This window comes from Tachypleus tridentatus, chromosome 7 (genome assembly GCF_004210375.1).
Source record: "Tachypleus tridentatus isolate NWPU-2018 chromosome 7, ASM421037v1, whole genome shotgun sequence".
NCBI classification, from domain to species: Eukaryota; Metazoa; Arthropoda; class Merostomata; order Xiphosura; family Limulidae; genus Tachypleus; species Tachypleus tridentatus.
This window is the reverse complement of record NC_134831.1, coordinates 77,454,293-77,475,718: the sequence shown is the minus strand read 5'-3', so window position 1 is coordinate 77,475,718 and position 21,426 is coordinate 77,454,293. Positions and strand designations below refer to the sequence as shown.

The 21,426-nt window shown below is 35.2% G+C and overlaps 1 protein-coding gene across 3 annotated transcripts in view; it reads right to left on the bottom strand.

Annotated features, from left to right (window-relative positions):
- Window positions 1–21,426, bottom strand: part of LOC143256027 (A-type potassium channel modulatory protein DPP6-like) — a 367,278-nt gene that overhangs the window by 136,046 nt on the left and 209,806 nt on the right. Inside the window, exon 1 of one of the 3 annotated variants that reach the window (XM_076512603.1) lies at window positions 21,061–21,199. The exons of the other annotated variants lie outside the window; for them this stretch is intronic. Coding sequence (XP_076368718.1) covers window positions 21,061–21,093 — 33 coding nt within the window. The 5' untranslated portion in view covers window positions 21,094–21,199. Of the gene's footprint in view, window positions 1–21,060; window positions 21,200–21,426 lie in introns of those variants that run through there. 3 annotated transcript variants of the gene reach the window in all.

Here is a 21,426-nt window from a genome sequence, read left to right as displayed (position 1 = left end):
CTGGAACATGTAGAACAAACGAAGGACCTGCAGTGCTGTAATGTCGTGATTTAAAAAAACAACGTGTAGGACTAGAGAACTACCAGCTCTGTTGTCGTGATCAAAATTAACAGTTGCTTTCACGTTAAGCCTAACGCTCTAGATATAAAGAAGCGTATGTAATCTGACCTTAAGAAAAAACAACATTAATAGTCTGTAAGTGGTGGCAGACATCTGGTAGCACCACTTTCAACGTTCTACTCAATCAAAGAACCTAGCACAATAAATACATTCACGCATACCGTGGAGAAATGCAGTGCGCGTGTGTGTGTGTGTGGAGGGAGAGGTTGGGGATTCAGATGTCTTTATTTAATGTCATCTTAACTGAGACAAATAAATCAAAATAACTGAAAACTACTGTGATAGATATAACTTTCCCCAGCAACTTTCGTTCTAAAATTCAAATGAACCAAAGCTATTTTCAGTTTGTACTTTAAGAGACCATATTTCACATTGTGAAGAAAAACGCCAACGTGTAACGCAAACATACTAAAAATAATCACGTTAGGGTAAATGAAAAAATATTCATCCTGTCATATATCATACAGAACCCTTAAGAAGTTCTGAACAAGAAAGGTCAAATAAACATAATTCTTCTGATAGTCTTTCAATAGCGTCATCTACCGTGATGATTCAGTAAAATTCGCACAACTTTCCGTAACACCAACACCTAAACAAATAGGTGCGCTTCATTCTTCGCGTGAATGGGTTTTAGTGAATGTTTGACAGAAAACCTAAATTTAGAAAAATTAATCACGATTACACAGCTAGATACGGAACATCTCAAACCGACAGAGGTCCAAATGATCATATTCTAAGGTTGCATATATTTATATTGAATGCATAGAACTAATGAACAATGTAGCTAAATTTGACACATCTTGCATGTCCACACGTACATATAAACAAGAGAGAAAAACATGAAGACGGCTATATACTAGCGTATAGCCGTTCAAAAATCATGAAACGAAATCGTGGCGTGTTCATAAAATAAATTATTGGTAAAAAACAAATTAACAACTTCTAATATACAGTAAAGCAAATACGTTTTAGTAACACTGCGTTCCAACAACGGCTTTCGTGTCATGTTGCTTAGCAACAAAAGTATAACATAATATTGTTGTCAATGTACCAAAAGAATAAAATGAAATGCATAAACAACAAAACTGGAAAAATATTTGTTGAATTTTTAATTTAGCGTCTCGCTTGATTAAAGAGGTTTGCTTTTTATTAAAAACGTTGGTTATATAACACAAAATAGCTTAATTCAGAAATTATTTAAGTTTAAAATTGAACCGATAGTTTTATTTTCGTGATAAATGTCATGGACTTAGCTTTAGGCTAGGTAATCCCATACCACGTCTTTAGTTTAGGTTTATTATTCCAACATTCACTACACTTACAAGGTTTCAGACAGTAATCAAACAATTCTATCTCGATAAATTCATTTTGGCTTTTAATTAAAAGCTAGATGAGGTATGGTTGGAAATAATTTTAACCTCAGGATTAAAAAAATACATAAAAATACATAAAGCATTAGAAGGAATTCCATCACAACTTTACGGATTTCAACTTCGAAAACTCTTTCGATCATACATTCCATAAAGCGCTTTCAGATATAATAAATTATTGGTTCTGCACCTTTCTAGACGTAAAACAATGTGTCTCGTTTCATACATTCCTGTCCCCCCCAGTGGCTCAGCGGTATGTCTGCGGACTTACAACCCTAAAAACCAAGTTTCAATACCCGTGGTGGGCAGAGAACAGATAGCCCATTGTGTAGCTCTGTGTTTAATTCCAAACAACAACACACATTCCTCTAACCTGTTTCTGGAAAAGTCATAACAGCTGGTGAAACTTTTGAAGGGACAATGTCATTCGGAGAAAGAATCTTCAACCTACGCTTTCTAGATGACTTACCCTCGTTGATAGAGCCAGAAGAAGAACTGCAAACTAACCAAAAAGACTAAATATCACTGCAATGCTCTGCAGTTTGAAAATTAGTGTTGAAGATATTATGTACTGGTGTGTTGTCAATGTCAGCGATAACGGATGAAAGACTGAAATATTCCTAACATCTTATACCCGCAACAAGAGAAGACAGAGGATTAGATAAAGAAATGTAAACAAGAATAACCATTACAACTGTAGCTCTTACCAATATTAATGAGTCTTGAAGAAATAATTTTATCTCAACAGTCACGAATATAAAACTCGTAATATCGCGTATAATTATGTCCACAGCTCTCTAAGGATTTGAAATGGCTTTCAAACATCATTCTCGATGGCACAGTGGATGGAAGAAAACAGAGCCCGTCCTAGACATCACAGCAGACGCCATTACCACTGGGATAAAGAAGCCACAGGCAGATAGATCTGTTATTCATCAAGAACCGAGATAAATGGGAAGATCACCACTAGTACATTATAAATGACCAAGCCTGTCATGCCATAGATGAATGTAGATCATGCCATAGATGAATGTAGATAATCATTGAATCAAAATAAAGACCAATAATTAATTTTTTCACTGTCAAAGGTTATATATTAACATTTTAATAACTGCTAAAGATCAAGTACTTGGATTTGTACTCAACAGCTGTCAAAAAGCCCTGTATTAGTCCTCTATTCAACAGCTGTCAAAAGGTCAAGTATTAGTAGTGTATCCAACAGATGTCAAAAGGCCCTGTATTAGTCTTGTATTCAACAGCTGTCAAAAGCCCTGTATTATTCCTGTATTCAACAGCTGTCAAAAGGCCCTGTATTAGTCCTGTATTCAACATCTGTCAAAAAGCCATGTATCAGTCCTGTATCCAACAGCTGTCAAAAGCTCAAGTATTAGTTATGTATCCATCACATGTCAAAATGTCAAGTATTAGCTATGTATCCAACAGTTGTCAAAGGCCAATTATTAACTCAATATTCAACAATTCTCAAAGGCCAATCATTAGTTTCCTGTTCACTGAATAATATCAAGTACCCGCTTCGTACTCACTGTTATAGATCATGTATTAACAAAATAGTTGAAGTGAAAGCATTACTTTTATATTCACCATTCAACTCCAAGTATTGGTAGTGTTATTCTTTTTTGAAAGGTTAAAATTTCGCTACTATCTTCACAGACAAGTTATTTAATTTATATTGTCCTCAAAAGAACTTCTTGATACGTAAGTGATATCACGTTTATGCTACAAATTTCTAGCTTTGTCTTTACAATCGGCCAGTTATCAGATAGATATTTACATTCCGGTGTCCAAACATATCACAGTTTTATTACATGCAGTTGTTCCATTTTTAATACCTTTTTCTACAGGGAAATTATGGAAACTATGCTATGATATAACTTGTTTCAACCCTGCTACCGAAAACTATTTAAATTTTGCTCCTTGCAATAATCAGTTTTATCGAATTTCACAATACGTGAAAATTATTAAACCTGCATTCTTGTTACCAGCTAATCGTTGGTGTTTATATGATTATATTACACAACTGAACAATACCTTATGCTCAAAAGTGGGCTAAACGACTTGGTCAGAAACATCTAGAGCTCAGGTATGGCCATCCTTAATTTTGAACTATTGACCAGAAGGAGAGCAGCCAGCCAGAAGCCCCCACTATCACCCGGTTCTTTGATCCGAATAATTTGGTTGACTCTCAATATTCTATTGTACTCACAACTGAAAGTGTTAAGTGGTGTCGCGACTCAGATCTTGGACCCCAAACTCGCAGCCCAGCAAGATAATCGCTAGGCAACACGGAAATGAGGATAGCTGTTAGACCTTTGAATCCTACTATCAAACAGTTATTAGAATTTTACTCCTTCTAACAATAAGTTTGAACAATATACTTTCCGACACAGGATAATTACGAAGCCTACTTTATGGAACTGGATATCTAATGAAATATTTATATCCTGCTACTTAACAGTTCTGGGCCCTAATTGTTATTTATAATAAAATAGCCGAACTTGTATTCTCGTCTTTTGAAATTGAATACAAAAACCAAAGGTTCCACAAATTACAGTTTCACAACTTAAGCTAGGAATATACTGAGCGCAGACAGTAAAGTAATGCAAGCAAAAAGAAGTGTAGTTTGAAACACAAAAATTACTTAATTAACACGAAAAACTGTGTTTGTCTCCTGAAGTATTCGAGCTTGGCGTCCTTCTTCTAACTCGTCTGGCTAATGGGATTGAAAAGAACGAAAACAAAGAGAGAATCAGCAGCAAGAGACGATGTAAGCAACTGGCACACATATACAAACTGAACAAAGAAAGTTAGGTATCCCACAGTTCCACTGGTTACGTACTTCAATCAATATTAAGTCAAGCCAGGTGTACAGGTTTTTGTATCACCTGTTGTATTAGCTGCCTTTAAGAAGTTCATATAGAAACATACGATAGCTTGAGGCTATAAACGGAAACAACTGTATAAATAAATAAAATGAAATAAAATAAAATAAATATAATGTAAAAACATTAGCACAAGCTCATAACCTCTACATAATTCGTTTAATGGAAATACCATAACATAAATATAATTGCAAGGAATCGTACACACATATTACTATAAAATACACGAACAAATTTATGTTTTATAATAGTTATGACATGATAAATTCAAGACAATATCAGTCATTAAAACTTCAGTTTGATTCGTTATTTCCAAAATAACCTCATGAATAGATTAAAATGTTTGTTTGTTTATCTTTTCGGTTATTTTCCATTAAACCAGAGTTACCACATCATCAAGGTTATTACATAAGTCAAGAGTAGCAAAGGCCCATCATGGCCAGGAGGTTAAGGCACTCCACTCGTAATCTGAGGGTAGCGGGTTCGAATCTCCGTCGCACCAAATAAGCTCGCCCTTTCAGCCGTGGGGACGTTATAATGCTACGATCAATCCCACTATTCATTGGTAAAAGAGTACCCCAAGAGGTGGCCGTGGGTAGCAATGACTAGCTGCCTTCCCTCTAGTCTTACACTGCTAAATTAGGGACGGCTAGCGCAGATAGCCCTCATGTAGTTTTGCGCGAAATTCAAAACAAACAAACATTATCTGTTTTCTGGTGTAGTCAACAGGGGACACTAGTATATCATAAAATAACATTGATCGTTCAGCTAAAATAACAATGACTACGCAACATGAAACTAAGTCGTGCATATATATATTCGCATGTATTTCCATCTGCAAATATTTAATGTTTTATATTACAATGCGTCGCGAATAAAGAGGAATATTAAATGAGTGAAATAAAAAATGAACTAAATCATTAAATATTCTATTTAGATTTGTCTTCCTTCGTGCGACTCAGTTTGTCAGACAATATATATTAATTTAGTACGTCCTTCGCTTCCAGTTTCCCACTAAGTTAGACAAAAGACGTGTGGGTAATGACGTAACACATTTTATAAGTAATGAGATGTTGTGAAGCATGCGTGTTGTATTTCATGTAAAAACAGACACGTTTGGCGTCAGTTTCCATAGTACGACTGGTAAGAGGATTAGCTTACACGAAGAACGTGGTTACTGTTGAAATACCAGCAGGAGAATGTCATGCTTGATGGAAACGTGGGGAGAAGATGACTCTCCCGTCCCCCGCGTGCACTACCCCTATGTATGTATAATCAGCCTACCTTCTACCCAACCCTCTACATTTGATACGAAAAAACACTATTGTTAAATAATAAAATAACAAGTAAAATATGAGCATAGAAAATGCAAGAGTGTAATTTCAAGAATTTTTTTTCGGTAGTAAAGGATGCTAAAGCAAATTGAACTGCGGTAACATTATGTGTGTGTGTGTTTCCTTATAGTATAACCACATGGGGCTATCAGCTGAGTCCACTGAGAGGAAGCGAACCTCTGATTTTAGAGTTGTATATCCGTAAATTTACCGCTGTACCAGCGGGAGACATAAGGTCACGCACCAATGACACATTGAAAGAAAGATACACGAAAAATAGAAAACTACGTTATAGTTTCTATGGTTTCTCCTCATTGCAATCTGAAAACCTTCACTTTTAAACTCTAAACAAAACTCTTGTTGTGTTTTCATTAAACTTACATGTAAGTTCTAAGAAGTTCTCGAAGAGAGTCGTAATGACTAAGTATATATAGATACATAGAACCTTAATGACGCCCCACCATACAATCCCCATTTTGTTTAGTCTATTTGGTGTTAGGAAGAGATAAAACAAAATGGTAAAATCAAAGGTAAAAAATACAGATGTCGGTGAACCTCATTAATTGTTGGTAAAACGGCAGCCCAAGAGTTGGCGGCAGGAATGGCTAGTGCTAATGACTCGCTAGTAACTTTGCACGAAATTCAAAACAAACCAAACAAAAATCAGTGTGAATGATAGAACAACAAGATAATATGTGCGCAAAATAATACAGACACTAACAGGAAAAACGAACAAAGAACAATAACAGATACATAACAAGGTAGGCGAAATGGTATTAACTTCAACTAAGAGAACAATATCAGTGAAGTAACAGAAGGTAGAAACCGATGAAATAAGAACAATATCAGTGAAGTAACAGATGATAGAAACCGATGAAATAAGAACAATATCAGTGAAGTAACAGATGGTAGAAACCGATGAAATAAGAACAATATCAGTGAAGTAACAGATGGTAGAAACCCATGAAATAAGAACAATATCAGTGAAGTAACAGATGGTAGAAACCCATGAAATAAGAACAATATCAGTGAAGTAACAGAAGGTAGAAACCGATGAAATAAGAACAATATAAGTGAAGTAACAGAAGGTAGAAACCGATGAAATAAGAACATTATCAGTGAAGTAACAGATGATAGAAACCCATGAAATAAGAACAATATCAGTGAAGTAACAGATGATAGAAACCGATGAAATAAGAACAATATCAGTGAAGTAACAGATGGTAGAAACCGATGAAATAAGAACAATATCAGTGAAGTAACAGATGGTAGAAACCCATGAAATAAGAACAATATCAGTGAAGTAACAGATGGTAGAAACCCATGAAATAAGAACAATATCAGTGAAGTAACAGGTGGTATAAACCGATGATATAAGAACAATATCAGTGAAGTAACAGAAGGTAGAAACCGATGAAATAAGAACAATATAAGTGAAGTAACAGAAGGTAGAAACCGATGAAATAAGAACAATATCAGTGAAGTAACAGATGATAGAAACCGATGAAATAAGAACAATATCAGTGAAGTAACAGATGGTAGAAACCGATGAAATAAGAACAATATCAGTGAAGTAACAGAAGGTAGAAACCGATGAAATAAGAACAATATAAGTGAAGTAACAGAAGGTAGAAACCGATGAAATAAGAACAATATCAGTGAAGTAACAGATGGTAGAAACCCATGAAATAAGAACAAGATCAGTGAAGTAACAGATGATAGAAACCGATGAAATAAGAACAATATCAGTGAAGTAACAGATGGTAGAAACCCATGAAATAAGAACAATATCAGTGAAGTAACAGATGATAGAAACCGATGAAATAAGAACAATATCAGTGAAGTAACAGATGGTAGAAACCGATGAAATAAGAACAATATCAGTGAAGTAACAGATGGTAGAAACCCATGAAATAAGAACAATATCAGTGAAGTAACAGAAGGTAGAAACCGATGAAATAATAACAATATAAGTGAAGTAACAGAAGGTAGAAACCGATGAAATAAGAACAATATCAGTGAAGTAACAGATGGTAGAAACCCATGAAATAAGAACAATATCAGTGAAGTAACAGATGATAGAAACCGATGAAATAAGAACAATATCAGTGAAGTAACAGATGGTAGAAACCGATGAAATAAGAACAATATCAGTGAAGTAACAGACGGTATAAACCGATGAAATAAAGAGTATTATTGAAAACAAACTGGTTTCGTTTCAATGTCAAACAAAGTTACACGAGGCCTATTTGCGTTAGCCGCTCATAGTTTAGCAGTGATAGACTAGAGGGAAGGAAGCTAGTGAATACCAACAACCGCCAACTCTTGGGATATTCTTTTACCAACGAATAATGGGGGTTGGTCGTCACGTTACGACACCCCTAGGGTTGAAATGGCAAGCATGTTCAATGACGGGATTCGAACCCTCCACCCTGGCATATTTTGAAGTTACCGCTCCTATTACCAGACAACAAAACGAATTCACACGAAAAAATTAACTGCAAGCGTGACACATTCGTAATACGTAACATCAATAGTCAAAGAAAATATTACAGGAAGAAAGAGAAAAAAAAAGTGGAAATTTCTTTGGTTTTGTTAGTCTGGATAACAGCCATTATTATGAGCTCGCTAAGAGCGTCTTTGTTCACTACTCGATTAAACAAGAAAGCGTGCTCTCACTACACTATTAGAAACTAGTCGGTTTTACTTGCCAGGCTATTCCTATAGATAGATCACGATAGCGTTGTTGTCAACCTGACGATAACAGTTTCAAAAACGTTGAACATAATGCTGAATAGCGTGTTTCAAAAATACACCAACCCGCTGGCAGCAACTTATTTTTATTTAAAGATCACAATGTTAGATGTGGAACAAAATATTAACCGTACTGGTATATCATTGTATGTTTATTTGAGCAAACCTAGAACATGAAAATAAGGCTAGGCCCGAGTACCACCGAAGGTCTATACTTCATAAAATACAGTAAGACGTAGACAAGTGATTATTTGTAGACAATAATAAACTAAAATTTGTTTTTTGTCGTTTAAATAACGCAGTAGTTCTTATAACACTATAGTTATAAGCCTTCAGACGTACCTATGAGTTCTTGATTTTGTTTGTTTGTCTTGATTTTCGCGCAGAACTACACGAGGGCTATCTGCGCTAGCCGTCCCTAATTTGGTGGTGTATGTGTATGTTCTTTTTATAGCAAAGCCACATCAGGCTATCTGCGCTAGCCGTCCCTCATTTAGTAATGTGTGCGTGTGTATGTTCTTTTTATAGCAGAGCCACATCAGGCTATCTGCTGAGCCCACCGAAGGGAATCGAGCCCCTGATTTTAGCGTTGTATGTCTGTAGACTTACCGCTGTACTAGTGGGGTGCATCCCTAATTTAGCAGTATAAGACTAGAGTAAAGACAGCTAGTCATCACCACCCACCATCAACTCTTGGGCTACTCTTTTATCAACGAATAGTGGTATTGATCGATACATTTTAACGCCCCCACGACTGAAAGGGTGAGCATGTTCGGTGTGACTGTGATTCGAGCCCGCAACCCTCAAATTACGAGTCAAGCGCCCTAAACGGGCCACATGGCGAAGATGAGAGAGGATAAATCAGTGTATAAGATAAAATATTATACATTGCACCACGACGTAAACAGAATAATAAACAGTTAAGATGGCAACAAATGTTCGGAAGAAATGTATACCATGCAGAGGGAATAATTATGAAACTATAAACAAAAAAGACCATTGCTTTATGACTTCCAGTTATTTAAAGTTATTGCTTTTCCCATATAGGTTTGATAACCTAAAAGAATTTCGCCACACATAATATATAACTTAAGCTATACTAGAAATAATAATTTAATGGATCTTGGAAACCCTCAAACCTTTCCTAGCGTTATAATTCAGTAAATGTTCTTAAACATCTTCCCAGCACTATTACTGAATGATTCAGTGGATATTCTTAAACATATTTCCCGCACTATTACTAAATAATTTAGTGGATATTCTCAAACATCTTCCCAGCACTATTACTGAATGATTCAGTGGATATTCTCAAACATCTTCCCAGCACTATTACTGAATGATTCAGTGGATGTTCTTAAACATCTTCCCAGCACTATTACTGAATGATTCAGTGGATGTTCTTAAACATCTTCCCAGCACTATTACTAAATAATTCAGTGGATATTCTCAAACATCTTCCCAGCACTATTACTCAATAATTTAGTGGATATTCTTAAACATTTACCCAGCACTATTACTGAATGATTCAGTGGATATTCTTAGACATCTTCTAATCACTATTACTAAATGATTCAGTGGATATTCTTAAACAGCTTCCCAGTATTATTACTAAATAATTCAGTGGATATTCTTAAACAACTTCCAGCACTATTACAAAACAATTCAGCGGATATTCCCTAAACATCTTCCCAATATTATTACTAAATAATTCAGTGGATATTCTTAAACATCTTCCCAGCACTATTACTGAACAATTCAATAGATATTTTTAAACATCTTCCTAGCACTATTAGTAAATAATTCACTGTATATTTTTAAACAACTTCCCCGCACTATTACAAAACAATTCAGCGGATATTCCATAAACATCTTCCCAGCACTATTACTGAATAATTCAGTGGATATTCTTAAACATCTTTCCAGTTGTGTTACTAAATTGTCCTGTGCCTGTTTTAATTTTTTTTCAGTGATATGGGCACATGTATGGAACATATTATATGACATTTGTTTTAGTCTGTAAATTTGTGATATTAACCCAATATGAATTTTACATTTTGTACCACCATGAAGAAAGTATATTCTCTTTTAAAGTTCCAAACTATTCAATTTTTACATCCAAGATGGCCCGGCATGGCCAGGTGGTTAGGAGGCTCGAATCGTAACCTGAGCGTTAAGGGTTCTAATCCCCGCTCTAACAAACATGTTTGCCCTTTCAGCCATGAGCCGTTATTATTTGAAGGTGAATTCCACTATTCGTTGGTAAACGAGTAGCCCACGAGTTGGCGGTGAGTGGTGATGACTAGCTGCCTTTTCTCTAGTCTTACACTGCCAAATTAGGGAAGGCTAACGCACATAATCCTCGTGTAGCTTTGCGCGAAATTCAAAACAAACCAAATATTCAAGATAAGTAAGGAAATATTAAAACGTGTCTTTTGAGCATCAGGAGGTTGCAGTATATTTTGAAATAATCTTCTTGGTTCTATAGAGAGTTAATGTAGGTTTAAACTTTCAAAACATCTTTCTATCTCTATTTTAAAGTACAAAAAGTTAATATGTTCAAGCTGCGAAAAGTGGCTCCGTGACATATTTATATTCTGTGTATACTAACTGTAAATTCTCTACCATTTAAAAATACGATATAAATACGGTGCTGTCACAGATAAACTCTTTGCGGAAAAGGAAAATGGAGATATATAAAATCTAAATATTTTAAATAAAGGAATCGTGTTCTCTTCAAAGAAAATAGAAAACTTGCAAGACAAAGCACTTTAGACAGCAACGAGTTCTGAAGCCATACATCAACCTGATTTGGAACAACACCCTCATCGTCAGAGTAAAGATTACAAAAACAAATCTTACACCCCCAGACAATGTGACGAAGTTAGACAAATCACGTGGTACTGCTAACAGGACAATAAACTAGAATACTAAGTTGGCGAAGCCTTCGATATCAAATGCTCACAAGCTCTAGGCCAATCTTCCAAATCCGGAATAGCGACTATGTTCGTGAGATATGTACTTGAAGAAACTGGAATCACACACCTTTCAAATTCCCCGATACACCTCCAATGGACCGTAGGCCGAGAGTGACTTCGTGGACCTGAGGTTCCTCCCTTAAAAAAAAATTCGCTTCTCGTTTTGGAACCGTGGTAGCATTATAAGTGTTGGCAGTGCGTAATGTCGACTAACCTATCTGGTCCGTCACTTCAATATTAGGAACGGCTATAGTTGATAGTTCTGGAGGAGCTCTCTTCCTAAATTCAACAACCAACCACAGATGCCGTCTTGGAGACCAACGTCCACGTACAGCACAGAGGAAGGTCTGTTAAAGGTTGTCAAAATTGTGTGTTTTAACGTCGGCCACGCAATCTTTAAAAAAAAACCGTGTTATAATAGAAATTGCACTCTCGGACAGTAGTGTGTAATCTTGGTCATCAGAGTGAGAATGGTCGAAAATGGAGAGAGTAACCCCGTTAAGTCTGTTTGTTTTTGGAATTTCGCACAAAGCTACTCGAGGGCTATCTGTGCTAGCCGTCCCTAATTTAGCAGTGTAAGACTAGAGGGAAGGCAGCTAGTCATCACCACCCACCGCCAACTCTTGGGCTACTCTTTTACCAACGAATAGTGGGATTGACCGTCACTTTATAACGCCCCCACGGCTGAAAGGGCGAGCATGTTTAGCGCGACGCGGGCGCGAACCCGCGACCCTCGGATTACGAGTCGCACGCCTTACGTGCTAGGCCCGTTAAGTCTTCCAGTGAGTTTCTTCTATTTGAGTCATTAAATAAACTAGCATTTTAAACTATTTTCAGTTCATTATTAAGTAATTTTGTAGATATCCTCAAAATACCTTCTCAGTTGTACAGTGTGTTAGTTTGTTATTAAGCACATAACTGTACAATGGGCTATCTGCGCTCTGCAAACCTCGGATATGAAAATCATCGTTTCTGTAGACATATCCCTGTGTTTGTGTGGGTCGTAAGTTGTACATACAGGTAATTCAATGAATTATCTCATACCATCTTCACAGTTTTATCATCAAATAATTCAGTAGTTGGTATAAAAATATCTTCCCTATTATAGTATCATTTAAACCTGTAAATAATATTTCTTATAATATCTCAGTTGTGTTGACACGTGGTTCAGGGGAAGGTTTTATATCTTCCCTTTACACAGTTAATTGAATTAACCATAAAACATACCGATCGTAATTCACGTGTTTCTTTGGTAGAGGACGAACGTAAAAAATAGCTGTTTTATATGTAGAATATATTTTGACTCGACATAGAAACAAAATTATAAAACACAACAGTAACTGAGTCAAGAATAAAGCGAAATACTAACATACAGCTAAACTTAAAATGCAATAACAATAACTTCAGGAAGAAACTTATCAATGTATCCCACGTTACGACGGAATAATATGAAACCAGAGATAAAATATAATATTACAACGTAATCCAGAAAGAGAAGTTACTACACAAATCCTCGTGGCGCAGCATGGTTACAATGTAATCCACAAAGAGAAGTTACTACACAAATCCTCGTGGCGCAGCATGTCCACATGGTTAAGGCACTCGACTCATAGTCCGAGTGTCGCGGGTTCGAATCCCCGTCACATCAAACATGCTCGCCCTTTCAGCCGTGGGGGCGTTATAATGTGACGTTCAATCCCACTACTTGTTGGCAAAAGCGTAGCCTAAGAGTTGGCGGTGGGTGGTGATGACTAGCTGCCATCCGTCTAGTCTTACACTACTACATTAGGGACGGCTAGCGCAGATAGCCCTCGTGTAGCTTTGCGCGAAATTCAAAACAAACAAACAAACCCTCGTAGTTCTCACTTGAGTTTATACACCGAAGGCAAAGTGCTCGTGCAAGCTAGCGTGTATAGCCGACATTCCACTAATCTGAGCTACTACAACCTTCAGGTATAACCTACAGCATACACGTATGATTTTCACTTCATTTCAGTGGTTAAAGTTTCGACGTTATCGATCTCACTTTCTGCGAAACACATAAGTAATTCAGAGCTAATCTTATTGAATTCCAACATCTAACTATGTGAAGCGTCGAAAAGACCAAGAGAAAGAGCAAAAACCAGGTACATAAACAGACGAAGAAGAAAGGATATTAAACAAGATTCAAAGGAAATGTGTTTGGAAATCTTCATAAAAGGTAAACTTAATCTGTAAGATTATTTAACACATCATTTTATTCAAGGTTATATTCGTTCCATAAATGTATAACAAATGTTCTAAAACTTCGTTTGTGCACAACCAACAATGTGTACTTGAATAATTAATCATCTAGTACAAGAAATATAAAATGTTTCTTTTCTGATTGTTATAAGGAGACATTTACAACTTACATTTATCTGTTTTAACAATGTGTAGTGTAAGGAGACTTCTACAACTGACATTTATCTGTTTTAACAATGTGTAGTGTAAGGAGACTTCTACAACTGACATTTATCTGTTTTAACAATGTGTAGTATAAGGATACTTCTACAACTAACATTTATTTGTTTTAACAATGTGTAGTGTAAGGAAACTTCTACAATTAACATTTATTTGTTTTAACAATGTGTAGTGTAAGGAGACTTCTACAACTAACTGTTTTTAGTTTAAAACGTGTGTTGTTTAAGGATAGTGAACTCTGCCTTAAAAAACATCTGCAGTGAATAAGCACCTATTTCAAATCCAGAGCTCTAAAGAAATATTTATAATTATTCTTATATATCTTATGACTGAAGTGTAAGTGTTCCAGACCTGGATGTTATAAATAATCCTAATTCTCTGACCTTTAATGACGAACTTCTAATAGATTCAACACTATATTAATTTTACCAAATACTTTGACTCCTGACGCAGGTTCTCTACTTCAGTCCCTTACCAAAGCATGCTATAATTCTTAGAAAAATAACTCTAACCACGTCATCCCATATTTAAACGTACACGTACAGGAAATGGGTTACACTAAGTTTTACAAAATATTAGCCAGTTATGAAAGATTGTATGAGTACGTCTTGTACTGGTTTTTATTAACACTAGTTTTCTATTGAAATTGAAACCCTTTTAACATAACGTCTCTACAAATATAGTCCGTACGATAATCCCACAATCCCTATAAGAATTATTGAAGCAACGAGTGTAGTTAATTCTTCAAAATCATCGCTACATAAAAATACCATGGAAGAAGTTTCAATATACGTTATGCTTGCTTAGAATATGTCTATGTAATGTAGAAGACTGGATGTTAGTGAGGAAATTGGTGCCTTAAGATAGTGTTAAACATAGGACACGAGTCCTGACATAACAGGATAAAATGTGACCCCACTTTGACCCTCGGCTCTACCTAAAATGGAAAAACTGTGTGAGCGACTGTGTATACAAGTTTGTCGAAGTAATAATACATCATTGAAAGAATACATAACGTTTACATGGAAATGAAGGCAACGGGTCTTGTACGTTGTTATATCAAAAGTTGCCATAAGGGGGGGCTGGACAACCAAACTAAAGAACAGAAGAGAGTTGCTAGTCTTGGAAGCCCAACAGTGACATAACGGTAAGTCTGACGACTTATAACGTTAAAAAAGAGGGTTTGATACCAGTGGTGGGAACAGTGCAGATTACCCATTGTGCTTAATTATAAATAAATAAATAAAGTCTAGAAGCAGTTTTTTGTAAGTGTTATAAGTTATATTATGTGAAAACTTTTTTAGTTTTTCTTGTTCCTGGGCAGAAAGTGTTATTTCCCAGTTGCTTATGCCTAAAGTAAATTAAAAAAACCGATTTTACTTCTTCAAACTTTGTTTTTATGACCTAACGAAACATGATGGTAGACTATATTTGGGGCTGATACGTGAAAGTGATTTACATTACAGTCGCAAATCTCGAAAAACTACTCACTTGTAAACATTTTTGTTAATTTTTGTATAACTTTACTATAAATACAGGTCAGAAAATCAAAGTTTGAAGGGAATAATGGCCATTTTCTGTACTTTTACAACATAAGCGATTAAGAAATAACACATACGATCCAGTTATAAAATTTGTGTTACATAGTGTTATAAATATAAATTATGTAAATACATGTATAAATATATATATATTAAAAGCAAATAATAATTTTCTTTAGGTTAAATATAAGTGTGAAACCACTAAACCACTATTGCTCACAGATTCAAAAGGTGAGTTTAATGTATTGGAAAACCCGAAATCATCATGTGAGGATGGTGCGAAAATTGAATCTTAATCCTTCTTTTATCTAGAGGGCGTTTTTCAAAGTCATATAAAACCGCGTTCTAAAACTTCAATTAATATAAGCGTCGCTGGTTCTCATCTTTAAAGAGGTAATATGTGAATATCGAATGGTAACATCACAAGCCAATGAAACACGTTTACATGTCTAAAGTTTCCTTTTTCATTTCTTATTGTAGTGATACGTGTATATGAATTTACACAAAATCTCATAGTGAATTTTCTTAGGTTCATGTGTGAGTTAAAACGTTAAATTAAGCATTTGATAATATTCACAGGACAGTTCAAGTACTATAAATAAGCCTAATCAGTAAAAGCTATTCGTTCAGCCTGCTATTCTTTAAGTGTCATATCAACATAGCTAATAACTTGTAGACGATCTTAACCTAAAAACGTAAAACACTGATTCTATTTTAAAAGAAATCTCAAATTAATGTCTCAAAAGAACCACCAAACTAACCTATGTCACAGTTACTGCCAAACTAACTTGTCTTATAAGAAATGTCTAGCAAATGTAGCTTCAAGGAACTATCTAAAGTCTAATCTGACTCACTTCTTAAAACTATTAGATGATCCTGTATTATAAGAATTGATATCAGTTACTATCAAACGAACCTGTCTTACAATAATTGTTAAACTAACTCAGTTTCAAGAAATTGTTAGAATATCCTTTCTTACAACAATCGTTAAATTAACTCAGAACAAGAATCAGACTCTCCTGTCTTACAATAATTGTTAAACTAACTCAGTTTCAAGGAATTGTTAGAATATCCTGTCCTACAATAATGGTTAAACTAATTCATATTCAAGGAGATATAAATCTAATTTATTCCTAAATTACTTTCAGACTAATATCCTAGGACCATCGGGCGAACATTTAGTAAGTGTTAGACATGGAAAATTTATTTCACACTGAGAAATCAAGAAACTCCACATGTTTGTTTCAACCCAACATTGTTTCTATCTGATGAGATACATTTACGTTCTCTTGACATGAAAAATTAAATAATTTATCAATAAACTTTGGAAGAGTTAAGCAGACCACTTGGTTAGGGCGATCGACTCGCAATCGGAGCATCGCGGGTTTGAATCCCCGTCACACCAAACATACTGGCCCTTTCACTCATGGGAACGTTATAAAGTACAATGAATCCCACTATTATTTGATAAATGAGTAGCCCAAAAGTTGGCGGTGACTGATGATGACTAGCTGCCTTTTTTCTAGTCTTACACGCAGATGCGTGAAATTCAAAAAAGAACAAACGAACAAGTCGAGTAAATATGTAAGTAGGCAGACAGAAAAATGTTACTAAACGCTAAAAGTTGGATTCGATCATGACATGTTACATTTCACTTTATCAATATGCTTTAATAACCATCCCCTTTGTTGTTGAATGTGTTGTCTTATAGCAAAGCCACATTGGGCTATCTGCTGAGTCCGCCGATGGGAATCGAACCCCGAATTTTAGGGTTGTAAATCCATAGACTTGCCGTTGTACCAGCGGGAGACTCGTTGTTTGGTAAGAGAGAGTTAGATATAATTTGAAATTTCCATAATATAAATGACATATATATATATAAGAAACGTTTAAAGATCAACTTCCAGGTGATAAAAATATAAGGTTTTCTGATTTCTTTAGAGCAGAAATACAAAGTTTTCAAATCCACGTATAAAACAGTAGTGACCAAAATATTTCAGTAACCAATCAGCTGTCTTTTGATTTATAAATTTCAGAAAATGTAAACTAGAGAATAGAGTTGTGTTATGAAAAGAGAAACTATGTGAAGAGAAGTTCATCCATTTATCATATAATAATTTAGATTTTAAAACTATTGAATTTATATGATTCTAAGTTAATATCGTTTTCAGTCTTCAGTAATGTTTCTTTGTTTTGAATTTCGCACAAAGCTACTCGAGGGCTATCCGCGCTAGCTGTCCCTAATTTAGCAGTGTAAGACTAGAGGGAGCAGCTAGTCATCACCACCCACCGCCAATTCTTGGGCTAATCTTTTACCAACGAATAGTGGGATTGACCGTCATATTATAATGCCCCCATGGCTGAAAGGGCGAGGAAGTTCGGTGCGACGGAGACTCGAACCGGCTACCTTCAGATTATGAGTCAAGCACCTTAACCACCTGGCCATGTTTCAGTACTGACTCATCTCAACAAAACTTTACGCAAAATTAAATAATTGTGAAACTACAAGTACACTAAGGCTATAGTAACGTTACTTCACACGTATACAAGCAAAGGGAAATGAGTAAAAGTTTTATATTACATGATTCTTCTTGTAATTATTATTATTATCATTATGAACGTGAATTTTTCCCCGTTCTTTTTCAAAATACATTAATTGATCAAGTTATTCTCAGAATACGGTGTTAATAGAACACGTTATTTTTAACATGATTTTGAAATACGTTATAACTTCAAACAAACAAACAAGTTTGTTTCTCTTGTTGTTGGCCCGGCATGGCCAGGTGGATTAAGGTGTTCGACTCATAATCTGCGGATCGCGGGTTCGAATCCCCATCGAATCAAACACGCTCACCCTATCAGCCGTGGGGGCATTATAATGTAACAGTCGACTCTTGGCCAATTTTTTTACCAATGAGTAGTGGGATTGACCAACACATTCTAATGTCCTCCACGGTTGAAAGGACGAGGACGTTTAGTGACGGGGAATCAAACAAGAGTTTTGTCTTTTAGTTTGTGATCTGCTACAAAAGCTTAGTTATAGACTCTTTAACTGAACGTAAGGTTTTGTTGCCAACAGTAACAGTTCTAACACCGAAATGAACTCTTCACTATGTCGTATGGAAAGTTTTCTTTCTGTGTTATCAACTTTAGTCAGATATGATACCATATACAGACAAACTTCCTACAGAACTTCTACGTACATCTGTCTTTTTCTCATTGGACTCGCACGGACAAGTGGTTTCCATAGCAACTGAAGTATTATTGATTTATTGCCCGTTGCCTATAAACCCAAAGGGGGCAAAAAAAAATTAACAGTACCAGTTCCCAAAATGTAAACTACAGTCCGAAGTTCATCGTATTAGAAAAATGAGTTATTGTCGTTTTTGTTGTCGTCATTGTTTATGTTTCTAAAGGGACACACCGTCTAAGTTACCTTTAAATATGAAATATTGCTCATAAATCAGTCAAAACTGTTATAACAGAAAAATAAATCCTATTTCAAGCACTTTTAAAATCTGTATATCATGTGTAAACTTTTAATTCTGGAACACTAATAGGTTTTCTTTGTGTTATTATATTGTTCAAAACTCTCCGCACCAGAACATTAGTTTATAAAAATCGAGACTAAGTGATTAACAGTGAGCTTCGAGAGACCGTCAGCTTAAAGAGAAACGGTGTTATTTAAGTAATCACAAATTTATCCAAATATTAACCCAAACAATAATTATAAATGATACAAAATGATGAATACCCTATAACCCGAAGGGCTTTCGAAAGGTTGGCCTTCCTTCTTCAGGGAAAAAAAAAACTGACTCCCAGTTATAGGGTTCTAATAATTTTGTATCAAGTCTCCTGAACCTATGCGTGTTTATCTGAAATCGTGAGTATACTTGATAAAAATCCAGAGTTTAATACATTAATTCGATAGTTTTGTATGAGAACTTACTTGAACATGTTAACGTTAGAACCTTCCGAATTAAAAATACATTATTACATTTTGCATGAGATGTTTGAACGCAACAACTTTGAAAATTTTCGGGTATGTATTCACATTAAACATAGCTTTTACAGCAAATAACTGTGGGCAAATTTCTTACAGAACGTATTGAACCAAAGAACATATTTTGGCATGGTTCAATCAAGTTCCTGAAAAACATGTTTGATTAAAAGTCAAATATCGTGTAATTTTCATATTCTGTACGCAACGCACAAAGTCCCAAGGCCATCGCAAGTGGCTACTTTCATACAGTAATCCTACCAAGGTTAATACATCATTGATGTTCCTTTATACCGAAATTCCTATATATTTGAAATAGTCACACGTGAGCAGTTAAGACTGATATAACTTCAATCACTTTGTGCTTTTTTACGAAATGCTCGGTTTCACGTAAGCATTTCCATCGAAGGTTACGACAGTTTCTTTAATAAAAACTAAATCATGGTTACGATGATTTTCTAACAATACTGTAAATTTAAAATTACTTTACCTGACTTAAACAAACTGATCTGTCTTAGTTGTTCCGAGCATTTTTTTTTACTACATGTAACGATCTTAACACAATATTGTCTCGAAATTACCTTCATTGCAAAAATCTACCTACGTCCCTCGTCAACGCAAAATCCAGTACTCATTTATCCAACTTTACTAACCGACTTACTTATATACCTTCAGGCGCATAGCTAAAATAGTACTATCTTATAAGCATTCGTTGTTAACATATAATCTCATCGTACGATGTAAATTTAAAGGAACTCATTTGTTGCTACTATTAAATAAACGAAAAACTAATGTTTTACATCCTGAGCCACACTTGCATTGTTACCAACACAAAACTAAATTACAACATTATACAAACTTGTGTGTTGTCACTGTTAGATCAAACTACAGAATGTTTTATACTTAATCAAGAATTCATTGTTTTTCACACAAAACTATATTTTACTATTCAAAGCTACAGCAACTGTTGTTTTGCATTAAATTACTTTCTATTGTTTTTTTTTGAAATCCTTATTTCGAACATAAAGCTACATTATAATATGCAAAGTTACAACAACTGGTGTATTGTTGTTGTGTTTCCCAAAATTACTTTCTATTATTTTATTAACTTATTGTTTTGAACATAAAGCTATATTATAATGTGTAGAGTTACAGTAACTGGTGTATTGTTGTTGTATTACCCAAAACTGCTTTCTGATATTTCATTAACTTATTGTTTCGAACATAAAGCTATATTATAATGTGTAGAGTTACAGTAACTGGTGTATTGTTGTTGTATTACCCAAAACTGCTTTCTGCTTTTTGCAAGTTTGGTTTCAAACATAACACCATATTATAATGTGCAAAGTTACAACAACTGGTGTGTTCTTACTGTTACACAAAACTATTTTATTTTGTTTTACGAATTCACTAATTGTTCTGTGTTTACTCATTCGGCAGATGGACAATGATAAATGTGTTCCTACTTTACATCCAATCACAGTTACAAAATGAACTAAATCAATTATCTCGTATGGACGTATACTGTATTGTTAACCGTATATGTTAAGAGTATTTTAAAGAAACTTTGATATATATAAATACAAAATACCTGTCTTATCTTACGTCCTAACTATCACTTTACCTCATCGTCATATGCTGGATATGTTTCAGTCATTTTTATCAGCCAGAATTTCCTACGTTTTCTACACCACCGGCGCAATTTAAGTCAGTCGACTATGTAGCTTTAATCCGGCTAATGCAAAAGCCACGCTACAACCTGCGAACACCTTTAACTAATGCGAAGATACCCTTCATTTCTTCAATTTCATTGGCAAATAGCAGAGGAAGGGAGAAAAAGCGCAAGCGCAGCAGATCTTACTTCACGTGCAGGAATTACTGACGACAGAGAGTTATTGTATTGATATCTGTGTCGGTACTGTCAATAGAGGATTTTGATGCTGGCTTTAAACAATACGTAGAGTTTCCTCTAACGTACAGGTTTAAATAT